The sequence below is a fragment of the Mesoplodon mirus genome (genome assembly GCF_964341445.2).
Source record: "Mesoplodon mirus genome assembly, chromosome: 3".
NCBI lineage: Eukaryota > Metazoa > Chordata > Mammalia > Artiodactyla > Ziphiidae > Mesoplodon > Mesoplodon mirus.
The window spans coordinates 17,818,659-17,843,437 of NC_138978.1; the positions used below are offsets into that span (position 1 = coordinate 17,818,659).

General features: G+C 49.4%; 1 protein-coding gene across 3 annotated transcripts; it reads right to left on the reverse strand.

The window, feature by feature from the left end:
- Window positions 1-114: 114 nt before the first annotated feature.
- On the reverse strand, window positions 115-24,759 carry EMC1 (ER membrane protein complex subunit 1). Of its 3 annotated transcripts, none has more exons than XM_082612546.1 (23): window positions 24,618-24,759; window positions 21,632-21,756; window positions 20,886-20,951; window positions 20,552-20,645; window positions 19,562-19,690; window positions 18,449-18,575; window positions 17,749-17,898; window positions 17,283-17,450; window positions 16,704-16,775; window positions 16,287-16,346; window positions 15,522-15,644; window positions 14,731-14,827; window positions 14,276-14,398; window positions 12,398-12,597; window positions 12,099-12,248; window positions 10,655-10,816; window positions 10,196-10,315; window positions 6,976-7,113; window positions 4,930-5,103; window positions 4,145-4,355; window positions 3,147-3,231; window positions 1,687-1,816; window positions 115-1,505 (listed from the first exon to the last, which is right to left on the reverse strand). In XM_082612546.1, the coding sequence occupies exons 1-23, from the start codon at window positions 24,740-24,742 to the stop codon at window positions 1,326-1,328; spliced, it is 3,009 nt and encodes a 1,002-aa protein (XP_082468672.1). In that variant the 5' UTR covers window positions 24,743-24,759; the 3' UTR covers window positions 115-1,325. The 3 variants fall into 3 exon arrangements, with proteins under 3 accessions (XP_082468672.1, XP_082468673.1, XP_082468671.1); XM_082612547.1 differs by having other exon boundaries at window positions 14,276-14,395; window positions 16,287-16,349; XM_082612545.1 differs by having other exon boundaries at window positions 16,287-16,349.
- Window positions 24,760-24,779: the final 20 nt, after the last annotated feature.

The following is a 24,779-nucleotide window of genomic DNA, read 5'->3' on the forward strand; positions in this document are numbered from 1 at the left end:
GTTTCCCAGTTAAAATACTGCACTCACTCCATTTCTGCACAGCTTTCTGTCCCCCTCCAACGCAGAAGTAGCCTCAATATGATGTTCCAAAGCCAAAAAAAAGGACTTGAACAATGTCGTTCGTCATTCACTTTATTCAAACACTTAAACGTCTCTCTCTCCCAACAGGGCTCTCTGTACATTTCATTCTTCACAGTAAAGAAAAACGCCATCATTCCCCAAATCCATGAACAAGGGAAAATTTTTAGGACATCTTTAGTTTGTAGCAGAGACAACAGCCCAGCCAATCAACAATGCTACCCACAAGATGCCAGTTTCCTACCCCTACCCTTTTCTCTCTCTTTTTTAAAGATAAGATTTAAAATCTGCTCATTTTAAGAGAAGTAGAGTAATCCACACATTAATTTATAACTAAAAATAATGAGGTTCTTAAAAAAGAACAACTTTCTCTATCTAGGTTCTAAGATGACTAGACCAGCTTGTGGGTGAAATGAGAGATTATGAGGGACTGTGAAACAGGCAGATTTGCCTTCCTCCCTTGAAAGCTCTTCAAGGTTCAGACAATTCAGTAGAATTGAAAAGGCCTCAGCTCCGACATATCTGAGGAGAAAAGCTTGGACGACGATGATCAACAAACCAAGACAGTATTATGCACTTGGCTTTAATAAACTGAATCTAAGACTGGGTGGCCCATTGATGAATGGGAGCATGTAATGAGAGGCAAGTTTCGACACACACATAGACTCCTCAACCCAAAGTTACTTTGGAGAGAAGCCACGAGAGGCTGCATCAGTCCTCAAACTTCACCTAAGGATGGCTCTTCTTTCTCCCCAGTGTAAAACAGCAAATGCACCTATAAGGTGGAGGTGTCAATAAGAGTTCCCTTCTGACTTTGAAGCAAGGAGCAGGGAAACAATCAGAAGGCTTTCCAGATACACCCGGGAGACAGAAGGCAAACCAACATCAATTTAAACAGGCCTCACAAAAGAGAAAAATCTGTTGGAGGTCTTAAAAAAAACACAACATCCATGGATGGGCACAGAAGGGAAACGGCGATGGCCTTGGGACTCCGGGGGAAAGTCCATCAAGATGCTTTGAGATCTCGGCTGAGAGAGTGAGTTCAGCCTCCATCCACCACCAATGACTCCACATCAGACGTATCCCAAAAGGAGTCTCCAAGAGAGCCTATCTTCTTCCAAAGAGCTCTTAACTGAGATGAGTGTCCAACACACATCCTCCCCTGACCTGTCAAACTGCAGCTGCAGTTTCTTGTCTGACCCTCACTCCCCTTGGCTCTCTGCTCTCCGGCAGTGGGTCTCAGGTCTTTACCGCCAGGCACGATTCAGGAGTTTCACCTGTGCCAGTCTCTTAGTGATCATGGTGGCAAAGACCAGACCAAAGAGGACGCTGCTGATTAGCACATAGTCATAGTCGTCCTTCAGGACATCAAACTGTTTGGATGGGTAGACTCGAGTTTGGTAAATGTCCAAACCGTAGGCCACAACCTGGAAGGCAGAGAGAATGAGAAATCCATAAGAAAGGCACCAGTGACCCGCCACAACCACAAACTCTGGTCAGAAAGGAAACAGACTCCTCAGCTGTTTTCCCAAGGGTGAAAGAAACAGCAGGTGTCGCACAGGGTGGCTGTGGACAAGGTGGCACAGGCTGGGCTGGGGCTCTACTCACCAAACAAGTGGACTCCAGGCCCGAGGGAGCCGTATAGATACCTCGCATTCGAGAAACTGTCTGGTTATAGTTGATGAACCGCTCTGCGTGGATCTGTACGTCTGGAGAATACGGGATCAGGTTCTCCTCCCTGCAAAAACATCAACCAGGACCGGCATTCAAAACTGCTGTAAGGGGATCTCCTGGCTGCCCTGAGCCCTGGAAGGTTTCCAGGCCACGTATCAGCCTCATATCTTCTTCCAAGGTCTACGTGCATCAGGGAATGTTAGGAAGGGCTGCAACAAAGAAAGCTGTATGGAGAGTAAGACAGATCTGGATTCCTACCTTGTCCTGAATCTAAAAGAAACGAAACCACAGACGACCAGTATTTCATACTAGAGGAAGAAAGGGCCATTTTAAAACCAAAACATCGAGCCACTAGGCCAGTTCCTGCTCTTCACTCCAGAGTGCCTCAGTCCACGAGCTTTAACCTCCGCCCGCTCCAAACCGTCCTCCCTTCCCTACGTGCAAAGACACATCTACTGCCTCCCCGCCCGGCCCACAGCTCCTCACACCCCTCAGGGAAGAGAGTCCGGGATGGAGGCAAGAAAATACGCAGAGATGATGGCTGGAAACACAAAAATGAAAACTAGGACTTCCCTGGTGGCACAGTGGTTAAGAACCTGCCTGCCAATGCAGGGGACACGGGTTCGAGCCCTGGTCCAGGAAGATTCCACACGCCGCGGAGCAACTAAGCCCATGCGCCACAACTGCTGAGCCTGCGCTCTAGAGCCCACGTGCCTGGAGCCTGTGCTCCGGAACAAGAGAAGCCCACGCACTGTAATGAAGAGTAACCCCCACTCGCCGCAACTAGAGAAAGCTCGCGCGCAGCAACAGAGACCCAATGCAGCCAAAAAAAAAAAAAGAAAACTAACATCAACAGCTATTGGCTTCCCACGTGACCCAGGCCCTAGCACCTCCCTCACCTCATGTCCCAGTGTCTCCACCACTGGCTGCTCCAGCCGCAGTGGCCTCCAGCCCTCCCAGTAACTTACCAGACATGATCTCAGGGCACTTGTGATGGCTGTTCCCTCTGCCTAGAACATTGTCCTTCGACATCCACAAGGCCAGCTTCTTACCTCCTTCAAGTCTTTTCTCAAAAGTCACCTTTTCTGAGGGGCTTTCCCAGGCCACCCTCTCAAGTTGCACCCCTCCACACCCTTCCTAGACCCCACACCCCTTCTTAGTTTTTTTCTCCTTGCCATTTACAAGCACACTAATACAGCATTATTTCACTTGTTTATCTTATTTATTATCCACCTCGTCACCCCCACCGGAATGTAAGCTCCATGAGGGCAGATGTGTTCACTGCCACATCCCCAGCGGAGCAGGACAGTGCACAGCAGACCAAGGACCAAACGTAATCAAGATGCTAAGTTCCTTAAGGTCACAGACTTCAGCACTACCCACAAGGGTCTCACCTGCTTTGTTCTGTTGGGATCTCGGGCCGGCGGGGATCCAGCAAGGCCTTAGGAAGGGAAAGAATTGCTCCGGAAGGCAGCCCAACTACATACACAGAAACAAGTCAACAGAAGTGAGTGTTCACACTGACCTGATCCCCAATTAGGGCTACTTACAAAAATGTCCTTATCACAGAAACTGAAATAGAATTTAAAACCAAAAAAATGGGTCACTGAGGCTCCCTTAAATGGCCAAAAACAATAATCCAATGCACCTGGGTCTGAATGAAGGTTCCCACTTTTGAAGATACTAGTTTCTTCACATATCATCCTGAGACATCAGAAAATAAAGAGCTAGACTCAAGAACTGGGTAATGATGACAGAGAAGAGCGTGGAAGCCCACTTGGATTTCTTCATCCTCCGCCTTTCCTCCAGCAATACCTGCCCTAGCTAAGCAGGCCTCCTTGCTGTCAGCCAAACAGGAGCCTATGGTTGGCTGAAGCAGTGACGCTGGTGGGAGATGGGGGTGGGGGGAGGGCAGCCAGAGGACCGGGCAACATGAGATCCCAGCGGTTTCAGGAATGGTGGGAATTAAACTCAGGAAATTACCAAGCAGTCTGTCTTCCTCATATTTGAGGGTAAAATAGTAATACCAAGTGCTGTCAAATCTGACAGTCCCAAATGTCTTTGGTAAAATCAACGAGATGGGGCGACCTGTCTAGTTGAGTCCTGAACTTGAACTACATGAAGATGAGACCCTACACCTTGCCAGTTTCTGCAGCCCACCTGCACAGGCTACCTGTTGGGTATGGTATCAGGGCTCAACTTTCCAAACGAGGTGAAAACAGAACAGAGACATGAAAGTGGTTCATCAGAAACAAGGACGAGGAGGGATGTGTCAGCTCTTTCATGGACGGCAAAGCCAGACAAGGGAACTTTTTCTGCTGATATAAAGCCCTCCTCACTGATCCCGGCTCCGTCCTTCAGTGCGGCTGCCTGAAGGGACCCGGTCACTCACTGAGCAGGTGTCGGCTGGTGATGCCCCGCTCGGTGATGGTGGCCTCCATGGCGCTGATGGCGGAGGGGAAGATGTAGGACTGCTGGAGGACCTGGGGCAGCTGCGGGCGGTCCAGGGAGCTGAAGGCCGTGGCGTTGTACTGCTCGGTGCCCTCATAGAGCTCCAGCACGGTGAACTCGTTGCGCCGGGCCTTGGTGTTCCAGTACTGGTACTGTAGAGAGAAGAGGAGGGAGCTGCTTGGGGCTCAGCTGCTGGTTCAGCTGGAAAGGGGAACGTACATGCAAAGGCACGTCCAGGAAGGAAAGAAACAACCAGCACCCTAGCTTCCTTCCAGCTACCAAGTTTACTCATCTTCAGGGTAGCTGTACCTAGACTATCCAAGTTCACCACAAGACAAAGGAATTCTCAAGATTCTTAGAAGGCAGAAGATTAATAGCTAATATCTGAGCGCTTACTACATGCCAGGCGTTGTTCTAAACTCAAATAGAGGTGACTGTTGTTACCCCTATTTCATATATAATACAACACAGAAAGCTTAAATAACTAGTTCAAGGTTGCACAGTCAGGAAATGGAAGAACAGGCAGTCTGATTCCTGAGACCAACACCCTACCCAGCACCCACTGCTGCCAGCCAGGAGCTCTGAATTCTATGAAAACGCAAAGTAGCAAATGGTTTCTGGAACAATAGGCAAGGAAAGGATTTAGGCTGCAGGGAGACCAGCCACGTACTCTTATGCTACATCAGGCCCCTGGGGGGTGCCCTGAGTTCACGCGCCACGCCTTACCACCACCCAGTTCTCCGAGTGCACGATGTGGACGGGGCCCCTGGCCTTCCTCTGCGCGGAGGAGTGGACGACGCGCCCGGTGACGCCGTCCACAAGGAAGATGCCGACGAAGGTGCGCTCGTGGTGAACATCTGCGCTCTCTGTCACCACAGCCAGCAGGTTGGGGTTCAGGCTCTGGGGAGACGGAGAGGAAAGCTCCTTCAGAACCACAGCAGCGTAGCATGAGCGGCGGGGAGGCAGGCCCAGAGCTCTCTGGCTGACAGAGGAAGAGGGTTTTCTGGTTGGAAGAGCTTTCTGTTTAGAGGGCCTCGTCACTGCACTCGTTCAGTGTCTGCTGGAAGCTGGGGGCCATGCCAGGGACTTTGCCTCCATCATTTCATTGAATCTCGTAAACAACCCTGCAAATAGCTGTCACTATCCATGTTTCACAGATGAAATGTCTTGAAGCAGTTAAGCAACTTGCTCAAGTCACGGGCAAGCAAACGGTAACTCAAGATACAACCCGGGCCGGCCCACTCAGTGATGGAAGGACATGGGTCCAGCAACACGATGACTCTCCACCAGTGCCCTCCTACCACCGCACCAATGGATGGGTCTCAGTCCTCATCTGACTTGAGAGACTGGTACCAGATGACACAGGTGATCACTCCCTTCTCGAGACACCTTCTCTACCTGGCATCCAGGACACCCGTGCCCTGGTTCTCCTTCTGCCTGTCTCAGCCACTCGTTCTCAGCCCCCTCTGTGGGTCCCTCGTCCACTCCCCAGTCTCCGGACGTTTCTGTCTACACTCGCTCTCATGGTGATCTCAGCCAATCTCGTGGCTTTCACACCATCTACAGGCGCTGGCATCGCCTGAGTTTACATATCCAAGCCAGACCTCTCCCTGAACTCCAGACTTGATTAACGGGCCACCATATCAGTATCACTTCTTACGTGTCTCATCTCAAACTTGACATGCCCCAAACTGAACTCCTGTTCTACCCCTGATAAAACCTGCTCCCCACAAGGCCTCCCGAGTGTCAGTGTCTTATACCTGGGACCTCTGAGTCGTCCTTGACTCCCTTCTCTCTAACACAGACACCAACACCCCATCCATCAGCATATCCTATTGGTTCTACCTTCAAAAGTATCCAGAATCTGATCCCACCTCACCTCCCCCAACCAACCCAGTTGAAACCACCATCACCTCACCTGGATTATCACAGTAGCCTGTCTGCCTGCTCCCCTCCTCGGCCCCCTATAGTCTAGTCTCAACAAAGCAGGCAAAAAATCTCCACAACAAATATGAATCCAAAAAGCCCTACTCCTGGGAATTCCCTGGAGGTCCAGTGGTTAAGACTCCGCACTTTCACTGCCGAGGGCGCGGGTTCAATCCCTGGTCAGGGAACTAAGATCCCGCAAACTGCGTGGCGTGGCCAAATTAAAAAAAAAAAAAAAGGGGGGAAGTTCAAGAAGCCTAAGCAAGTTACCCATGGATGAACAGCAGGTCTGAACCTGGACTGTCCAGCTGGAGGCTTGTGTTCTGCCTCACGCTTAGTGAGGCGGCTGCTCTGTCGAGTTCCTTGGTCGTGTTGCCCTGTTCTATTACGCCTCCTCCTCCAACTCAGTCTCTCCTCTGCCAGAGGCTGTAATTCATGTTCATCACCACAGTGATTACATTCCCTCATAGGATAGCTCTGCAACTGACTAGTCACCTCTCCATCTCCCCGCCCTCACCACTAACTAGAGTGTTGGATTTCAGAGATGCAGTTTCCAATGGATCGACTAAGGTTTAACCCCAGAAAGGTCTATCTGCACTACCACTAAAAATACCAGCTAACATCCACTGGGTAGTGGCCATACATGCCTGGCACTATGCTAAGCATGAGTGCCTCATGTGATCATCACAACAATCCCAGGAGAAGGGCATATCATGCCCATTTCACAGACAGTAAATTAAGGCTCAAAGGGATTAAATGACTCACTCAGGGACCCATAGCCACCAAATCCCACGGCCAGAATTACACCCCGTGCTTCTGTGCGCTGTGCCAGACGGCTGGCCGTACCTTGTAGAGCACGCTCCGGTCCCCCATCACTCGGCCCTGCGAGTGAACGTGCTCGCTGCTGCGCTTCCCCTTCACCTGGACGATGCGCTGCACCTCCGGGGGAATGGTTAGCTCCCAGCTCAGCTCAGTGGTGAGATCCTGGGGTGGGGCAAAAGAGCCAGCACTGGTCATCAGGCAGGTACCCTTAGACCCGCAACAGCTGTGGCTAGACACATCCTGCAGTTCAGCTGGGGCCTCTGTGCAGGAGGAAACAGGGATCAGAGCTCCCAGAGAAGCAGCAACACGGGATCTAGTCTGGGAAGAAGTTTGGAACGCTCAGTTCAAGTAAGAAAACTAGTAAAGCCCAGCGTGCTTCAGCTGCAAACAGCCTCCTGGGCAGTGGAGGCACCAGGTGCTTATCTGGGCTGCCCGAGGGGACCTGGGAGACGGTCCTCTCCAGTGGACATTCATGTCTGACCTCATGCTGTCCCCAGTCTAGGCTCCAGACAGCCCTGCGAGGTGCCTTTGGAAAGCCCCAGGGCCCAGCGGCCAGCCAGGTCATCATATCCATCTGCACCAAGCTGCAGAACAAGGAGCGTGTGACTGAGGCCCAACGTGGAGGCAAGTTCAAGTTCCCTGGCTGCCAGAAGATCCACATCTCCAAGAAGCGCGGCTTTACTAAGTGTAATAGAGATGAATTTGAGGACTTGGTGGCTGAAAAGCAGCTCCTCCCGGCTGGCTGTACGGTCAAATACACCCCTAATCTGTGGCGCCCTGTACACACGGTGGGCCCTGTACTCATGGGAGCCTTAGAGCTGCCCCTCCTCACTCACATCACCAATAAATCCTACTTCTTGTCAAAAAATGGAAAGATACTAAAGCCAGTGAGAAAGGAGAGGAATATTTAATAGTATCCCATTGTTTATCTGAGTAAGAATAATTCAAAGAAAATTTACCACTTATTACTAAAATCTAAGTTCCCTGTACACTGAGCCAGCAGTGAATTACTAAGCTGGCGGGGACCTCAGAATATTACAAGAAACATTCTTTACAGTCAAAAGAAACCAATAAAAACTGTGCGGTTAAATGCGTTATTATACATCCACACTGTGGAATTACACGGAGCCCTGGGGGTTGAGGTGGGGGGGTAGTGACTGGAAAGGGGCACAAGGGCTTCCCAGGGCACTGGTGCTAAACTGCTTCCTGATATGACTGCCGTGTACACAAGTGTGTTCCTTTCGTGAAGGGCCACTGAGTAGTAACCTCGGGATTTTGCGCTTTTCTCAGTATTACATTTTAATGAGATATGGGTTTAACAAAATAATGAGGTAAAGAAACATAAAGTGAAAAAAGCACATTTCCTATTAGTTAAATATAGGTCAGTTCCATTTCAAGTAAGAAAGAATATATGTAAAGCTCATGTCTGTGTGGTCTGTAAGCCGTTTATCCAGCACTATAGACACAGAGGCAAGAGACAGGACAGGAGAAGGCGTGCAGATCACTGAACGGCATTCCATCCAGGGAGGCGGCTGGCAATGGGCCTGAAAGGGCCCATTCACATCTTGCTCCTGTACCTCTGTATCAGTTTAATCTTATACTATGAGAATGTACTCATGTGTTAAATTTTTTTGAAATGTAAATGTTTTTGAAATAATAAAAATTTTTATTAAGAACATATAAGGCTCCATTACCAAGGACACCTGTGAAAACACTAGAATTCACTAAAACCTTCCCAGAGGGCAAGGTCACCGATGAGGCCACCAGAGGTCAGAGACTGGAAGACCACCCCTCACATGGCTGACTTCCCATGTGAGCTCCGCCTCCTTTGCCGTCCCCCCACCATCTTTATGATGACACCCACACTCCAGGTCATACCCTTCTATCCACAAAGAACTGTCTCTTTCAAGGTGCCCTTTTCATCAACTCAGAAGGACAGTATTTTTTCACCCACAGGGTAAAGAGCACGTTTTCTGGACAGACCATTTCCTATATTATTTATGCTAAAGATTAGCTGTTACAGAATGTCAGGAAAGGACACTGCATTTTTTAAACAGCAGCAGGTAAAACTTGGATGGCATTTCCTGTGTAGCAGGCACTGCTTTATGTGACTTACATGTATTAACTCTCCAACTGCTCACAACAACCCTCTGATATAGTACTATTACCATTTTGTTTTACAGACGAGAAAACAGGATCAGAGAGAAGTCATCTGCCCAAGGACACAAAATGAGTAAGTGATAAATAAAACTAGGCTTCCCGCACAAGCAGCCAGGTCCAAGCTCTGAACCTCTATGCTGTGGTGTCCCTCCAAAGGCCTTACAGACAGGATGGGAGGGCCCTCTGGGGAGTACGCCACAAATTACCCCTCTACACAGCCCTGCTATCGGAGCCAAGGCCAGCCCTTGTGAAGCTCAGAGCTGGACTTCAGAGCCAGTGTGAATCACTGTTTGCAAGCACTGGACTCAAGTATGTCAGGATCGGAGTAAGTTGATCCCATTTCTAGAAATAAAATTCAAAGCGCACATTCAATCAAGAGTGGATCAATAGGGACTTCCCTGGTGGCGCAATGGTTAAGAATCCACCTGCCAATGCAGGGGACACGGGTTCGAGCCCTGGTCCGGGAAGATCCCACATGCCGCGGAGCAACTAAGCCTGTGCGCCACAACTACTGAGCCTGCGCTCTAGGGCCCGCAAGCCACAACTACTGAGCCCACGTGCCACAACTACTGAAGCCCACGCCGCCTAGAGCCCGTGCTCCGCAACAAGAGAAGCCACCGCAGTGAGAAGCCCGTGCACTGCAACAAAGAGTAGCCGCCGCTCGCCTCAACTTGAGAAGGCCCGCACATGGCAACGAAGACCCAACACAGCCAAAAATAAAAAAAATGAAAAATGAAAGAAAAAAAAAAGTGGATCAATAACACCATCTTCATATAGAAAGTACTATTGTTCAATCACCATTCCCACCTCCCGCCCTTCTAAGAATGGAGAAAACGCCCGTTCTCCCTGCTATAGAAGAGGAATGAGGAATGAAAGCTCCACAGGGGCAGAGACTGTTGTGCATTGCTCCTTCCACGGCAGCTAGAACCGGCCTGCCATGGAATAGATGAAAATGACTGCCTTTGACATCAGGATTATGCTAAGTTTACAACACGATGAATAGCACAATTCACTCCTTAGCCAAATAACGAGGAAACACCTACACCCCTCCCACAAAGGGGCGTGCCAGGATGCCCCCTCCTACCTTTCGAAGTCGATAGCCACACAGCCGTCCCTGTTCCGCGTCCACCAAATAGAAGAAGATGGAAGGGGCGAGCTCATGGAGCTGTCGCAGGACATTCCGAGTGGCCGGGAAAGCTGTGACCTTGAAAACCCCAGAAAAGAGTTAAGGGAAAAGGAATCTCTAAGCACAGTTTCTCCAGACTCATTACTGTTTCCTGTCAAAGAGGGCCTTAAGAAAAAAAACAGCAAATCTTTAAAGAATTAAAGTCTACTAAACTCAATCAGGGCTTAAACTGAGTTAAGAGTCCGAGCTTTCACAAGTGCAGAAAGAGCAATCAAGTCGCTTAGAGACACCCTTCAAGCCCAAATGAGTGCTGACGGCAGACGGCTCCCATCTGGGGCCCTCGAGCCGCTGTCTGAGCACCCCGCTCCCACACCTGATTGGCTGGGCAGTTCTGCAGCCACTCTGCAGACGGCATACCTTGTACTCATCATCTATCAACAGCAGCACCTTGGCATAGTCTTGATCCATGATGGGGAGAAGCAAAGATTGCAAGATGGGGCGCTTCAGCACTGGGGGGGCCACCTGACTCCACTTCCCAAAAATGGGATTGAAGACATAGAGTGAACTCATTCCCGTCTCCTGAAATGGGCAAGCAAACGGTCAGCCTCCAGCAACATAAAAAGAATGCAAATCCTACGGGTAAACCTGGAACGCTGGGACTTGAGCTCAGCTATGGCAGACTCCCTAGTCTTTGCCCTCCTTGTGGAAAGTAAAGTCTTGGCTAAAGGTGAAAGTGTCTGAAGGCTGATGTGTCAAAAGGGTAAAAGTTTAACTGCCTCTGGGACTTCCCTGGTGGCGCAGTGGTTAAGAATCAGCCTGCCAATGCAGGGGACACGAGTTTGAGCCCTGGTCTGGGAAGATCCCACATGCCATGGAGCAACAAAGCCCGTGTGCCACAACTACTGAGCCCGCATGCCATAACTACTGAAGCCCGTGTGCCTAGAGCCCGTGCCCTGTGACAAGAGAAGTCACCGCAGTGAGAAGCCCGCACACCGCAACGAAGAGTAGCCCCCGCTCGCCGCAACTGGAGAAAGCCCGTGTGCAGCAACAAAGACCCAATGCAGCCAAAAAAATTAATTAATTAAAAAAAAATTTAACTGCCTCTAGCCCCAAAGCTAAGCAAGAACGGGTCACAATGAGGAATAAACAAAAAAGTCAAGGACCAACCCAGCAGCCCCATGGCAGCCATTCCAGAGACTATCTACCAAGTCCCCTTTCTTTTTTTTTTTTTTAATTTTTATTGGAGTATAGTTGCTTTATAATGTTGTGTTAGTTTCTACTGTACGGCAAAGTGAATCGGCTACACGTATACGTACATCCCCTCTTTTTTGGATTTCCTTCCCATTTAGGTCACCACAGAGCAGTAAGCAGAGTTCCCCGTGCTGTACAGTAGGTTCTCATTAGTTATCTATTTTATACATAGTATCAATAGTGTATATATGTCAGTCCCAATCTCCCAGTTCATTCCACCCTCCCGCCAAGTCCCCTTTCTGATGATGGCAGAATGAATCTGCAAAATGCCATCTTCTCCCTGGAGTCAGAGACATAAACAGTTTTGTGTCCTGCCCTCCAACACCTGGAGAATAGCAAACAGCCATTCAGGAACCGACAGCCGCCCGTGCCTGGGAAGAAGCAGAGCTGGCTTACTAGGGACCTGGTGATGTCACACCTACCCTACAGTCACTTCCACATGGGCCCCGGACGGTCCTCCACTCAGGCAAAAAACTGGAAGAAACAGAGCTCTAAGCCCTGACTCCCTGCCTTTAACTCTCAGAGAATTCCAAAGGCCTAGGAGGAACTTAAGTTACAAAACACCAAAAACCACACCCACGTTGGCTCAGATGAGAGGTAGCGGCCTCACCTTGTCCTTCACCAGGAGGGTGCACTGGGGCGGGTGGGGGAAATGGGCAGTAGTCCTCTGGACCATCAGTTTAAAGGAGGAGTCTGGCTTGACGCTGGGGAGATACTGTTTCCACAGGATGGTGCCAGAGCTGCTCTCAATGCCAAAAAGCTGCAAAATAAACACCTGGCTCACTACTGGAAAGGCAAACCCCAAAACTAGTTCTACCCTTGAAAACTAGAACCCGCGTGATCCCCTTCCAAAGGCTTTTTGTTCCCCACTCCCAAAACCTCAGGAGGTTTGGCTTAAGCCCCTCTCACCTTGCCTGAGGCCGTCACCATCACCATCATCTTCTGCAGGTTGAATTCATCCCTGGCCAGGGTGTCAATGTTGATCTCATTCTTAATCTGACTCCGGGGCTTCCGAGCATCGTAAAACATTTTCCAGAGGTGGGAGGTCCATGCCTGCAGCAGGATGAGCTGGGACGAGAGGCGTTTCAGGAACATGCCCAATAAGCCGTCTGGTGTCAAGGAAAAGGTAACGCAGCTGAGGCTCACTCCTCATCAGACCAGGTGTTTCCAGCGAGGGGGCACCTCCTCTTCCTAAGGAGGGCTCTCTCCCTCTCTGGTGGAGCACTCGAGTCACCCACACCCCAGGCCACAAGCCCAAGGGGCAGTCCTGTGGCTGACGCCAACAGTCTCACACTTAGACACAGCCATGCAGGAACTCCAAAAACCTACTCACCTGGCTCTCAGCGCTTCATCTGCCTGAAATCTTGGAATAGGAGACTAAGAGGGCAGGGATCGGCCATGCAGGATGCAGCCATGCTGTGAATGACTCCACCACAACCCCACATCTAGAACGGCCAGAGGGAGGCTTCCGGGCGCCATGACAAAGCCGGAAGAGGGCGGGGTGCGGGGGTACCAGGGTGCAGGTGTGTGTGTGTCACGGACAGGCACTTCCATTTCCCGCTGCTTTAGGCCTAGGCTGTCAACGGTTTAGTCTGCACCCATCTAACCTACTTTCAACCCATTCCCAGGGCTCTCTTTCACTCCACCCTTCCTCCATCCATGAGGCTACCACCCTCAAGTCTCCTCCAGAGACTAGCCTGGTCCCCAGAGCAAGGTAGCATGGTAAAAAGCATGGCCCCTGGAGTCTGGCAGACCTGGATTAAAATCCCAGCTCCACTTCTTACCACCTGGATGACCTGGAGAAATGTACTTAACCTTTTAGCCTCTGGCTCCTCATCTGTAAAATGGCAAGTAACCCATTGGGCTGTTGCCAAGATTAGACCACATGATGTACACACCGGATTTCCCAAGGGGTGGGGTACAGGGTAAGTGCTCACTGAAAAGGAGCGGTGTCTTTGCTTATCTGCTTTTCCATTAACCTCAGCTCAAGGAAGGGAAGTGAGAGGCAAACAGGACGAGTCACAGGCATAGCAGTCCACACACACACGGTATATACCTCATTCATGCAAGTCAGGGAAAATAACTAATTAACCAAAAGCTAGCCGTGTGGGCAGGCAATGAGCAAAAAGGCAGCAGGAAGCACGTTTTACCTTGAATGGCTGGATCCAGGCAGCGGAAATAAATAGTAAAGTCAAATTAATCCTCGGTTTAAGAAAATCTGCAGTGCCTAGCAGGGTGCCTGGCCCAGAGCAGGCCCTCAGTAAACACCACCTGGCTAGCTAGACGAACGGATGGAGGGAGGAGGGAACAGGACTCAATCAGAGGAGAGTGAACCGAGTTCATCCTGGGTGCTGGGACCATGGCTGGTCTCAGAGGGCACTGGCCTATTACCACAGTAACTGACCAGCCCGGTCATGCTCTCTGGAAAGGTGTGACTGTTGCTTTGGGGACAACGGGTATATAGTGCCTGACACGGTGCCTGGCAGATCTCAGGTACCCAAACAAGGGTAGCTATTACTACACTAAGTTAAGATTCGTTTTCATCAGGCTCTTTCCCTAGAGGGAGTCACAGGTCACTCCTTTCAGATAGAAGAATGGTTACATAAACCATAGGGCCACAAACACACCAGAAACTGGTCACAGAGCTAGTTCAGAACAGACCGGCAAAACAGGTGCATCCAGGAAGCCAGGGACACGTGAGACAGCCTCTCCTGTGGTGCAACTACCAAGCCCAGTCCCAGAGCACCCGCACCGGCAGCTCTGCTTCCCAGCCCCCTCAGTTCATACCTGCCTTCTTGCCAAATTCCCCTTCCAACTCGGCCTGCGCCCCCGTCAGGGGGAGGTCCACCATCTGCAGGCACACCACCTCGGCCAGGGACTCCTCGCGGCTCCACAACACCACCCTCCCTGCTGCAGAAACCAAGGTTACAAAAGTCAGGCCCACCTCCCTCATGCCCTGAAGGGATTCTTCTCGGTGACTCAGAGACCACCACACCTCTTGCACCAAAAAGAGAAATGGCCGGGCAAGGGGCCGGAATCAGGAGGTCAGGTGAGGGAAGTTCTGTCTCCCAAGAATGCTAAGAAATTTTTCAAAGGCAGGTGACATATGGCTCTGGAAAAAAATATTCAGGATACACTCCACTTGAATCTTTCCCAGAAGCCTGTCCACAGCCCCAAATAAAGAGTCTGAATGGAACTCATGGGCAGGCCTAAAAAAAAATGGGTTGATGAGGTCCACTCACCCAGCTGCTGCAGGAAAAGTAGCAGGTGATCCTCCGTCTGTACCAAGGCCCGGTAGCCCACGGAATCATCCTTCTTCAGGAAGACCTGGATGTACATCTATAAACCAAACAGTCAAGCCCACTGCAGTCAGCAAGAATCCAGATGCCTCTCAGAGCACCAGACCCCAAGATTCAAAGCATGAGGAGTTGTCAGAAGTCTAGGTCACGGCATTACTGGATGTCCGAACAATACAGCTTTTACCTGGACTCCAATTAGATATCACATATTCTTAGGAGCTGACACAGCAACCGTGCTAGGCGCTAGCTCAGTCCCCCTCCATGAAGGAACCTGAGTGCTTCTCGGCTACCACATCATTCATCTTGCACTGATAACACCCCACAAAGTGAGCAGGAGGTCCGGATTAGACTTTCCGTTTTAGAGACGAAGAAGCCACAGCCCAGAGAGGCTGAGGAACACCACTGAACGTGCACAGAGGCAATGTCGGGCAGCGACTCTGGATAGGGTCCTGAATCTCACGAGGCAGTTTCCTCGCTTATAAAATGAGGGCAGTAATAACCACATGGCTGTTGAGAGGGTTAAATCAAGCAGTGCGTAAGTAAAAAAGCGTAGCGCGGGCCCGGCGCACTGACGACTTGGCTTAAATGGTAGCTGCTTTTACTGTTATTCACTGTCAGTGGCTCAGGTAGAACTGGAGCCCACGTCCAGAGAATCCTACTCTGGGACCCATGGCTGTGAAGTGACCCCAATGAAAGAAAGCCCCAGGCTGAGAAGCCCGCAAGCCCCGACTCACCCGCTCTGGCCGAGTGCCATTCTGTTCCAGGCTAAAGGTGATTGTGGTGTCGAGCAGCCGCCGACCTGTCTCCATTAAGTAGAGGTTAATGGTGTAGGTCTGGTTGAAGCAAGCCAGCGAGTCCTAGGGTACAGACAACAAGGGTCAACTACGGGGATCCCCCAGAAGGAAGTCCAAGAATCTGGCGGGGGGGGGGAGCAAATACCATGGAGAAGGACCCAGGCCAGAAGAGGAAACGTACGCAAAGGGACACAAAATAGAAAAGCTAAGTCCTAAGGCAGAAATAAGGTGTCTGAGTAAATTAAAAAAATTGTAACCACTATACATACTTGTTCCAGAAGGAAGCCAGTACAGTGTAGCAGAGACTTCCCAAAGAGTTAGTTAAGGGGAAATCACAACCCCCTTGGGAAACACTTAGGAGACAGAAGCCACAGCAGAAACTGGAGCCTCTGGCCAGGGTCCCACACTCTGCTTCAGTGCAACTGCTCAGACTACCACTCAGCTCCACCAGCCACACCCCACAAGACATGGAGAGATGGAGGCTCAGAGGAGAAAGTAGTTAAGGACAGATTCTAGGGATTCTACTCTCTGATCTCCCAACTAAAAAAGATCAAGAGAAACATGGTTTAATTTACTGAACTTAGCAAAGCCCATTGGAGGCTGGGAACTCCAGGAGACATGCTCACAGCCTTGGCTGCTCCCCCAGCTTCACTGGGGGGCCTCCTGTGTCTCTGGTCTGGCACGCTGCCCAACACCACACCCTACCTGTGGACCAGACTTCTCGGAAAAGCTCCCGGTTGACCCATCTTCAGAACTGCTAGGCTTCTGCTAGGGAAAAGAGAAGGAGAAAATTCAGCCAAAGGGTCACTTCCTGGTCACCAAAATGAAGCTTTCACTTCTATGTCTTCTCAGCCCTTGGAAGAAGGCAAATCCCATTTCCCATTTCTGCCCACAAAGTCTACACAACCCTGAACAGTCCCAGATGAACATGAGGTCATCCTATTCCTGGGGACAAAGAAGGTGTGCAGAAAGCCCTACAGATGAGGTGAGATATTATTGCTCAACAGCCTCCTGCCCCCGGGTTCAAACTGACTAGGTGAATATGCCCAGACTTTTGGTTCTCAGGGCTCCTAGCAAAGATAAGGGAGGAAAACCCCACGTGCTGTTATTCCCAATACTCACCGCCTCATTCCGACAGGTCATGACTGCAGCCACCGTCTTCTCCCCGGTGGTGGCAAAGCTCACTAGGGCAGTCTGGGGATAAAGCAAGGTGTCAACTCCTAAATAGGGCCTGTCCTAGCCAGCAGCCTTCTCTAAGTCACCTCTACAGGAAGGATCCTCGGCCTTGGAGTTGAAAATGCTCCCAACTTTGGAGCATAATGGCTAGGGCATTTGAGAGCAGGGGGAGGCCCCATTGCTGCCACAGCTGAACACAGCCCTCTCGCCAACCTCCAACACAGGCACAGGTGAATCCTGCATCCCACGCTGCTCTTAGTATCTATAGGGAAGCTCTGATTAACGTGCCCACTCTCCTGTGGACTTAGGAAGGTGCCAGTTTTACTCTAATAATCCTCTGTAATTCTCAGGAAAAAAAAAGAAAAAATTCCACTTCTGCTCTAAGGCTAACCCCTCTCAAACCACTCATGGAAAGATGTTTTCTTGCTTGAGCAAATATCTCCAGATTCAAAGGCAGGGATTTCTAGCATCCATATCTCAGCTAGATCCTCCTGAATCCTAGCGAACCACGCTGCCTCCCATTACCTGTGGGAAGTTTTTGAGCAGACTCAGGACGCCGTGGTGGTAGTGCAGCAGCGCGTAGTGGCTTGGAGACAGCTGCAGGAAGAACTGGGCCCGAGTAGGATCCACTGGGTTGGGCTGTGTAGGCAGGACCCGGGGTTGGAATTCACTCGCAAATTCTAGGTCAAGAGACTGGGAGACAAGAAGAAAAAGGATAAGGGCCAGAAGCAGACAAGTCACTGATCGTCCCAGGCTGGTAGCCTCTGCCCCACTTTGCCAGTGAGGGTAACAAGGCCACGGCATGTGGCTCCAGGAGCTCCCATTCAGGTTATCCAAAGAGGAGAGTGGCCCATTTCCTCTCACACCAGTTCAGCCAGAGGCCTGACCTCCCAAGGGCTGCCAAGCCTCAGGTAGGAAGCAGTGACACTGGGAGAAAGGCTTTTCTAAGCAGCAAGAGCAATGCCTCGCACCAGGGGACGCATCCTCTCACCTGCAGCGGGATCTGCCTCAACTCCCACTCCGTCTCCAGGGCCAAGGTCTGGAGGGACCGTGAGCTCGGGTCAGGGCATACCAAGACAGCCTCATCCACTACACCGCAGGCTCTGGTGAGACTCTGCAGCCAGGGGGTCGACACCCTGACCTGCAGGAAAGACATCAGAACAGGAGGCTCATGGGGATTTTCACATCTCCCTCTCAGCTCATAAGCTACGTCAGCACTGGATCCCACCAGGGGGCCTAAGCTCAGAGGTTCTTCCTGGTGGGTTCCGAAGGAGTTCTCCCCATCCCACCCAGCCTTCCAAGGGCTCCGAAGCTGGAGACAATCAGGATTGGCTTTCTGGTCATTTGAAAACTATACCAGATCCTTTTTAATACTTGACATTTCAGATAAGCATTTCTTTGCTATAGTTGTCATACATGGCTTCCTATTATTACCTTACAGTATTATCTTATAAGATACTTGCAGGCAATGAATAGATCTATGCAATTTTTTTAGCCACCCCAGGACAGCACCATGTGCAGATGTGAGGGCTTTAAATAAATGCTTGATGAGCAGAAGGCAGCCTCCAGGTGCCCAGAATCAGGGGCCATGAATGGCTTTTGCATCCGCCCAGCCTAGTCCCCTGGTCCCCAGGGCAAAGAAGGACTCTGTTCCCTCCACAATTCACGGGGCTCCTTGAGCCAGACCATACCTGCTGAACAATCTCTCCATCTTCCACGTTAAACTTGACAATGTTCACGTGGCTGAAGGGAACAACTCCGAGGGCCCACACTACCCCAGAGCCGTAGGAATACACCATCTGGTAATGGATGCTGTCACTGAGAGAGGGAAGGAAAAGCAGGGAGAAACAGCTTTAGCCACAGGACAGAGGTATCCTCCGGGGTCTTCCAAAACCAGGCCACCAGGATGTCACAAACTAGCAGTCCCAAATAGGTTTTGTTTGGCTCACAGATTTTTTTTTTATTTGAATTCATTGTCAACATTTAGACCTGAGATTTAACATGTAAGAACAAGATTTCTAGTTTTTTCTTAAAAAGTGAGACATAGTAACACTAGGCCTACTTACGTTCCTACAGGGCACCAATCAGCTGAGTAAGGCTGCCCCCTTGAGGTAGGCCAGGCACACTGCAGCTCCCCATAATCCCCACAGGGCCTGCTTTGCTCATGATTGCTATACACCTGGCCCCATAGTAAATTTTTTTTTTTTTTTTTTGGCTGCATTGGGTCTTCGTTGCTGCACTAGGTTTTCTCTAGCTGCGGTGAGCGGGGGTTACTCTTCGTTGTGGTGCACAGGCTTCTCATTGCGGTGGCTTCTCTTGTTGCGGAGCACGGGCTCTAGGCGCGTGGGCTTCAGTAGTTGTGGCTCAAGGGCTCTACAGCGCAGGCTCAGCAGTTATGGTGCACGGGCTTAGTGGCTCCGCGGCTTGTGGGGTCTTCCCGGAGCAGGGCTCGAACCTGCGTCCCCTGCATTGGCAGGCACATTCTTAACCACTGCGCCACCAGGGAAGTCTCCCCACGGGAATTTGAGTTTTGGGTCCCTGCCAAAGTGAGTGAGCGAATGAGCCACTCCCCTTGCTTGACTGGCTCTCATGCCCAGCTGGAGAGTTTTCTCTTCACTGCAAAGGAAACTCCAGAGGCAGCCACAGCCTTGGAATTCAGGCCTAGAGCTAGTGAGCCCAACACACTACACAGGATGCCAACTTAAGGTAAGCCTGAGTCAAAGCAAACGCTTCAACCTCCAAGGAGAAAGGCGGGCTTGTAGAGAGCAGGAGGTAGCCGTCACCTGGGGGGAAGGCAGCCTTACCTTTCTGGGAGATGTTCCACCCACTTTAGGTGCCCACTGGAGAGGTGATGGAGGGCAAGAGTGGTCTTCTTCAGGACCGCAATGTACCTCACCGACTCCTGCAGGCCCACCAGCCCAAGCGCCTGGAAACTGAGCACAGGGACGGGGTGAGCACTGCCCAGAGCCTCCTGAGCCTCAGGCTGGACAATCTGGAACACAACCACCATAGCTCGGTAGGTAATGAAACAGGTTTTGGGGTCAAATGCATCTGGATCCTAATCGTGGCTCTGCTTTCCACTAGCTGACTTGAGAGACTGTACTTTCAGCCACTTGGCTGTACTGTTTCCCTGAAACCCCTGTGAATCTCCTAAGGGTTGTTCCCTCCTTCCCCTGGGACCTCACAGCAACCAGGCCTACCCTCTACCGTGGTAGCCATCAGACAGTTCTGTCATTAGTGGGCTGCACGCCCGCCTCACCCAACTGATGATGAGTTCCTTGATGACGGAAACTATCTCACATTCACAAGTGGGTTCCCACTGCCTGGGGGCTCCCCAAGTACTTACCAAATGAATTACTACCAGAAGATGTATAAGCTAATGCAAGTAAACCCTATAATTTAAACAACTTCAGCAAAGGTGTAACAGTAGCTGCAACTGTCCTTCAACATAAAATTAAAACACTAGATGTGTTATATCACATTCTTTTATCTAGAACATTGCAAAGCTCTTGTGTCATGGTAAGATTAGGAAAAGCAGTCAATATAAGAATGAACGCTGCACCCAGCACAGAGCTCTGCAACTAACAGGTGCTCAATAAATGCTGGCTGAGTAAGCACATGTGTCCCGTAGCCTCAAGAACATCAAAAACTGGGTGTCTGATGTTCTCTGGCTCTTCAGTGTATTTTTCCCCTGGGAAAAAAGCCAAAAGGCCCAGAGTTGCCATCTATGCAGATCTGTGTTCCAGCAAAGCCTTTAACCAAACCAAGATGAAATTCAGCTTCTTCCGCTCTACCTGCCACTGTCTAACGTAATCTCCCAGTTCAAGCCCCCGATGTTAGTCTCCCAGGAGCGCATGATCCGGCCTCCATTGGACACAGTGATTGCATCTGGAAGAGAAAAAACCATGTGAGATCATCTCCCAAACTGATGCTCTGTCTGTAGCCTCCTAGGGTCTGTGAGCAGTGGCCTCGCCTCTAATGTATAAGTGCAAACAGAAACTATGCCTGTCCTTTCCTGTTGGGAACACCCCTACTCCATTCGCTACCAGACCCTGAACAAAGGAAGGAACCAAGCTAAGAGGAGAGGGAGCCGACGCCATCATAGGGACAAAGCAGGACTCTACCTACCCTGTCCACAGAGCAGCATGGCATCCACTGCCCCTTCCGCTGTGCCCTTGTCAACATGGCGCCACACTGAGAGACAGGAGAGTCGACGTTACTATGAACCACAGCAAGGCATCCAAGAAGGCAAGAGAGGACCGAAGAGGCCTTCGTTTGCACGGAAGTGCCCAATTTTACTTCAAGGGAGGGAAGGATTACAGCTAACTGGCAATGATCCACTCCCACTCACTGGTTAATGAGGGGAACGACTATTGTCCCAATCTGAGGTCTCCGCACTTCCCATCCCCACCACCACCCCATCAAACATATAAACGGACAATGACAAAATTCACAAAATCCATACGACTCACAAGAAAAGTAGTGACTGTAAATTACATTTCCATGATTTTAATGCCTACAAACATCCATAAAAGCAATATAAGTAATTGGGGGGGGTACATCCAAAACTTTAGTGCAAAATAGAATAATGTGTTTTTTGCAGCAATATCTTATTTAAGAACAGTCAGGACTTGGGCTGAGGAAATAAACTCAAAGGCCAGTTATAGGAATACATTAAATATTCAAAGCTGACAAGACCAAAAAAACAAAAAGAACAAAATAAAATGATCAGGATCCAATAAGAGATGCAACCTTTGGCCAACTTGTCCCCAAGTGGGGAATCAGCCACGTGGCCTTCACAAGCCACAAGGCATCCTGGATCCACTACAGGCAGCCATGCCACCCCCAGCTACCCCTCTACACAGTTCACTCACAGATCTCCCCAGTTCGAGAATTCAATGCTGCAATCACATTCTTCTCTGTGGCCACAACCAACTTCTTGGATCCAGGGGAAAATTCCAAGGAGGCAAACTTGAGTTTCCCGACATACTGCTGTCTCCTAAAGGAAAGAGGACAGGGAAATGGAAGGGGCCAAATCCATCACTGCACGAAACGCTCTGGAAAAAGACACCTGCACAAATACATGTTATCGCCATCATAACTATCTCAGGATGCATGAGAAATGTTTGTTAACGAAGAGATCTGACCAAAAGTAAGATTTCCAGGCAATGGGAAGAAGAAGAGAGAATGCACCCTAATCGATGAGAAATACAACAGCCTTCCTTCTAAATGCAAGCACTTGTTTAATCTCAAGATAAGGAACACCCAAAAGAGCACCTGGCCAAATTCCACTAGAACAAAACTACAGTCCTCTCTGTACTCATTAATAGTGAGACTAGACACTCACATTACACATGAGAGAAGAGCATACAATCCAACTTCTCCTTCTATTTTCATTGACCTTTGGAGAAAAATTATGCAAATATTCTTACAAAACTTGATAGATCAGGGTCAGGCCTTTGTTCTCTGCAGCCCGTTCTAGCCCAGGCTGCGTTCAGGATCCATCTGACTCGTTACTCATACTTTCCGTGGAATATACCCCATCACTTTCAACACTCTTATCTAAGCATAAAGTGAAAGTACTTAGCTTCCTGAGGCATACTACCAAGTACAGAGGAGGTGTGTTGCATATTGCTGTTCATGAATTACACCCTCTAGCAAATTAAACACCTGACATTTACACTGAATTTCCCTTGTTATGTTGTTTGGTCTAATTTTTTTTTAAAAAAAGAAGAAACTACACTAGTATAGAGAGACAGGTTTATATGACATTTGACAGTTTCTATCTGTATTTCCACATACTTAATCTCACTGTAGTCACTAAACACTCTATGAAGTACATAGGACAAATATTATCACTCTCATTTTACAGGTGAGTAAACCAAAGTCCGTTGAGATCAACAAATTACTATCGGAACTAGAATGCAAAATTAATAACTTCTTAGTCTAAATCCCATGCTCTTTTTTAAAATGCTGTTATCTTTTATCTGGACTATAAAAGTAATGCCTGTAGGGAGGGTGGGAGGGAGGGAGACGCAAGAGGGAAGGGATATGGGAACAGATGTATATGTATAACTGATTCACTTTGTTATAAAGCAGAAACTAAAAATTAAAAAAATATTGTTGATTGAAATGTTAACTGCTTTATTGAGATACAATTGATATACCAAGAAACGAACATAAGTAATGTATACAATTTGATGATTTTAGACACACCCATGATACCATTACACCCATACACCCAAGATACCATTACCATCAATACAATTGAGGTAATAAACATATCCATCACTTCCAAAAAATAAATAAATAAAAAATAAAAGTAATGCCTGCTTCTTGCAGAAAACATAAAGGTATAAAAAAGAAAACAAAAAATGCCTAAAATACCACCATCCATGAACTTTTTTTCTTCAACCATAAACTTTTCAACATTTTGGTGTATTTCCTTCTGTTTACTTTTCAATTTATAAATTGCATATACCTAGGATTCTGCTAAATTGGAATCACATGCTGTACATATGTAATATATACAGTTAACCCTTGTAGAACACAGGTTCGAACTGTGCAATTCCACTTATACGCTGGTTGTTTTCTACAGTAAATACTACAGAACTACACAGTCTGTGGTTGGTTGAATCTGCAGATGTGGAACTGCAGAGACAGAGGGCTTACCACAGGTTATGCTCAATTTTTGACCGCAGGGAAGGTCAGCACCCTCAGCCCCTGCGTTGTTCAAGAGTCAGCTGTACGTATTATATTGTGAGCATCTGCCCACATCATTAAAAATGTGACTCATGTTGCATTTGTCACACTGTCTTATATCACATAACTTATATATCTGCCCCCCTAGACTGAGCTCCTTTCCATCTCTGTGTCCACAGCACCTAGAATGATTGTTGACCCACAACAGGCACTCAACAAACATGCGAATTAATTTGTCTGATACAGAAAAGACTTCACAGAGGAGCTGGGTTCGGAAGGATAAAGTGTTCCCTCAATAGTAATTATTGGAAACAAACTGATTGTACTCAGTGAGCCAGGCACTGTGCTGAGTAATTTAAAAGAATTGTCTTATTCATCCTTACAACTACTGAAAGAGGTAATGGACTACTAGTAAACCCATTTTACAGATAAAGAAACTAAGGCACAGAGTGGTTAAGTCATTTTCCCAAGATCGCACAATGCTTAAGTGGCAAGTTGACATTCAAGCAAAAGTGAGCCAACTCCATGGCCTTAAGGAAGGGGTGGGTGAGTGAATGAATGAGTGAGTGAATGAGCGACTGAATGTGTGAATGAGCGACTGAATGTGTGAATGAGCGACTGAATGAGAGACTGAATGAAGAGTAAGTGAATGAATGAAAGTGAGTGAATGAAAGAAGAGTGAGTGAGTGAGCCAGTGAGTGAGGGAAAGAATGAATGGCGCCTCAAGGCTGATGTGAGCCTTGGGTGGTCCTGTTCTGAGCCCATGGCAGGGCTGGGCCAGAGGGGTGGGGAAACACGGCGTTCACTGAGGGCTGTCTGACACCCAGGAGATCAGAAACCTGACAGTCACAGAAATGGGGCCTGATGGAGAAGAGTGACCTCTGACCAGAACCTCAGGCATGCCGGGATGGCAGAGCCCGCTTCACGGGCTTGCGACCTGTACAGTCGCACAGGGACTGGGTCAGAAGGGCCTCCAACTCTCGGTTTAATGCTCTGCCGTCACCACCTCAAAACTCTTAATTTTTGAATAAGGGGTCTCACATTTCATTTTCCCCTGGGCCCCGCAAGTTATGCAGCCGGCCGTGCTGCATGGTAACCACCCCCCATCCTTTTAGACAGAAGACAAGTACTGCGAAAATATTTCCCCCACGTACGCACCAATCAAACTTGCCCACTTGGTCTTCGTAGACCGCGGCCGCAGGGATGAGCAGGGCAGCCCACAGCCAGAATCGGGAAGCCCCCGCCGCCGCCGCCATGATGGGAACCCGGGCTCGGCCCACCATCGGCCCGGCATGCACCGGGCCGCAGGCTCCGCCTCCG